Here is a 1,465-nt window from a genome sequence, read left to right as displayed (position 1 = left end):
CAGCAGCAGCAGCAGCAGCAGCAGCAATACCACTCCCTTCTGAATGGCTCTCAGTCCGTGTGCTGCTGCTGCTAGAAGGGGACTGACTGCTGTCTCCGTAGCAGCAGGAGAAGAAGAGGAAGCTCTTGCTGCTGCTCTTGCTGCAGCAGCAAAGCAGCAGACAGCAGCAGCAACTGCTGCTGCTAGCAGCGGCCTGCTGCTGCTGCCCCCCATACACAGCTGTGTAGTAGTAGAATCGCTAGACAGGGAGCTGCTGCTGCTGCTGCGGCAGCAGCAGCAAGTCGTGCTGCAGCTGCTGCAGGCCGTGGAGCAGCAGCAGCAAGCGTGGCAGCAGCAGCAGCAGCAGCAGCAGCAGCAGCAGCGGCCTGTGCTCCAGGTGTATGTACACCTCAGCAACATTTTCAGTATAAAGGAGACAGNCAGCAGCAGCGGCCTGTGCTCCAGGTGTATGTACACCTCAGCAACATTTTCAGTATAAAGGAGACAGATAAGCGGCTGCCTGCAGTTCTGCTGCAGCAGGCGCAGCAGCAGCAGCAGCAGCAGCAGCAGAAGCAGTATCAACGGCGGCAGCAGCAGCTGCTGCTAGCAAGAACAGTATGGAGCAAGCTGCTGCGGAAGTTGCAGCGCAGCAGCAGCAGCTGCAGCAGCAGCAGCAGCCCCTGCTGCTGCTGCAGGCGACGCCTTATAAGAGCTCAAACAGCAGCAGCAACACAAACAGCAGCAACCCCACACACCTACGACCACCAGCAGCAGCAGCAGCAGCAGCAGCAGCAGCTGCAGCAGCAGCAGCAGCAGCATAGATTTATAAGCTTAGAGAGCAGCAGCTGCAACTCTCCTTCGGTGTGCAGCAGCAGCTCTGGTGACAGAGACAGCAGCACCTTCGCAGCAGCAGCAGCAGCAGCACCCGCCCCAGCAGCAGCAGCAGCAGCAGCAGCAGCAGCAGCAGCAGCAGCAGCAGCAGCAGCAAAACTGAGGCGGACAGAGTGGCAAGAGGAGTCGCTTTGCTGCTGCAGCGGATGGAGGAGCCTGGGGAGAGTTGCTGCTGCTGTGCCCCCTGAAGACGTTGGGGTGTATCTGCTGCAGCGCTGCTGGTGTGCTGCTGCTGCTGCTGCTGCAGCAGCAGCAGCAGGAGCAGCAGGAGCAGCAGGAGCAGCAGCAACAGCAGCAGCAGCAGAAACAACAGCAGCAGGTGCTGCTGCTGCTTCAATAAGCTCTCAGGCAGGAGATTAACACCCTGCGGGAGAGAGAAATAGATTGCTGCTGCTGCTGCTGCTGCTGCTGCTGCTGCTGCTGCAGCAAGAGCAGCAGCAGCAGCAGCAGCAGCAGCAGCAGGAGTATTTGTGTTTATTTGTTTGTTTGTGATTGTAGTTTAATTTATTTGTTTGTTGCATGCAGAGGAGATAATAGAAAAGTAATTTTGTTTTTATTTTATTTGTTGTTTTATATTTATTATTATTTTATTTAT

The 1,465-nt window shown here is 56.0% G+C and overlaps 1 protein-coding gene across 1 annotated transcript; it reads left to right on the top strand.

Annotated features, from left to right (window-relative positions):
• Positions 1-43: 43 nt before the first annotated feature.
• Positions 44-1,230, top strand: EMH_0046440 (uncharacterized protein; the record flags this gene model as incomplete). Its single annotated transcript, XM_013496164.1, has 2 exons — positions 44-376; positions 517-1,230. The coding sequence occupies 2 exons, from the start codon at positions 44-46 to the stop codon at positions 1,228-1,230; spliced, it is 1,047 nt and encodes a 348-aa protein (XP_013351618.1).
• Between the last annotated feature and the right edge of the window lie 235 nt (positions 1,231-1,465).

Source organism: Eimeria mitis, genomic scaffold, assembly GCF_000499745.2.
Source record: "Eimeria mitis Houghton genomic scaffold, Emh_scaff1955, whole genome shotgun sequence".
Classification (NCBI taxonomy): Eukaryota; Apicomplexa; class Conoidasida; order Eucoccidiorida; family Eimeriidae; genus Eimeria; species Eimeria mitis.
The sequence above is the reverse complement of the archived record's forward strand: the minus strand, read 5'-3'. Positions and strand labels throughout refer to the sequence as shown.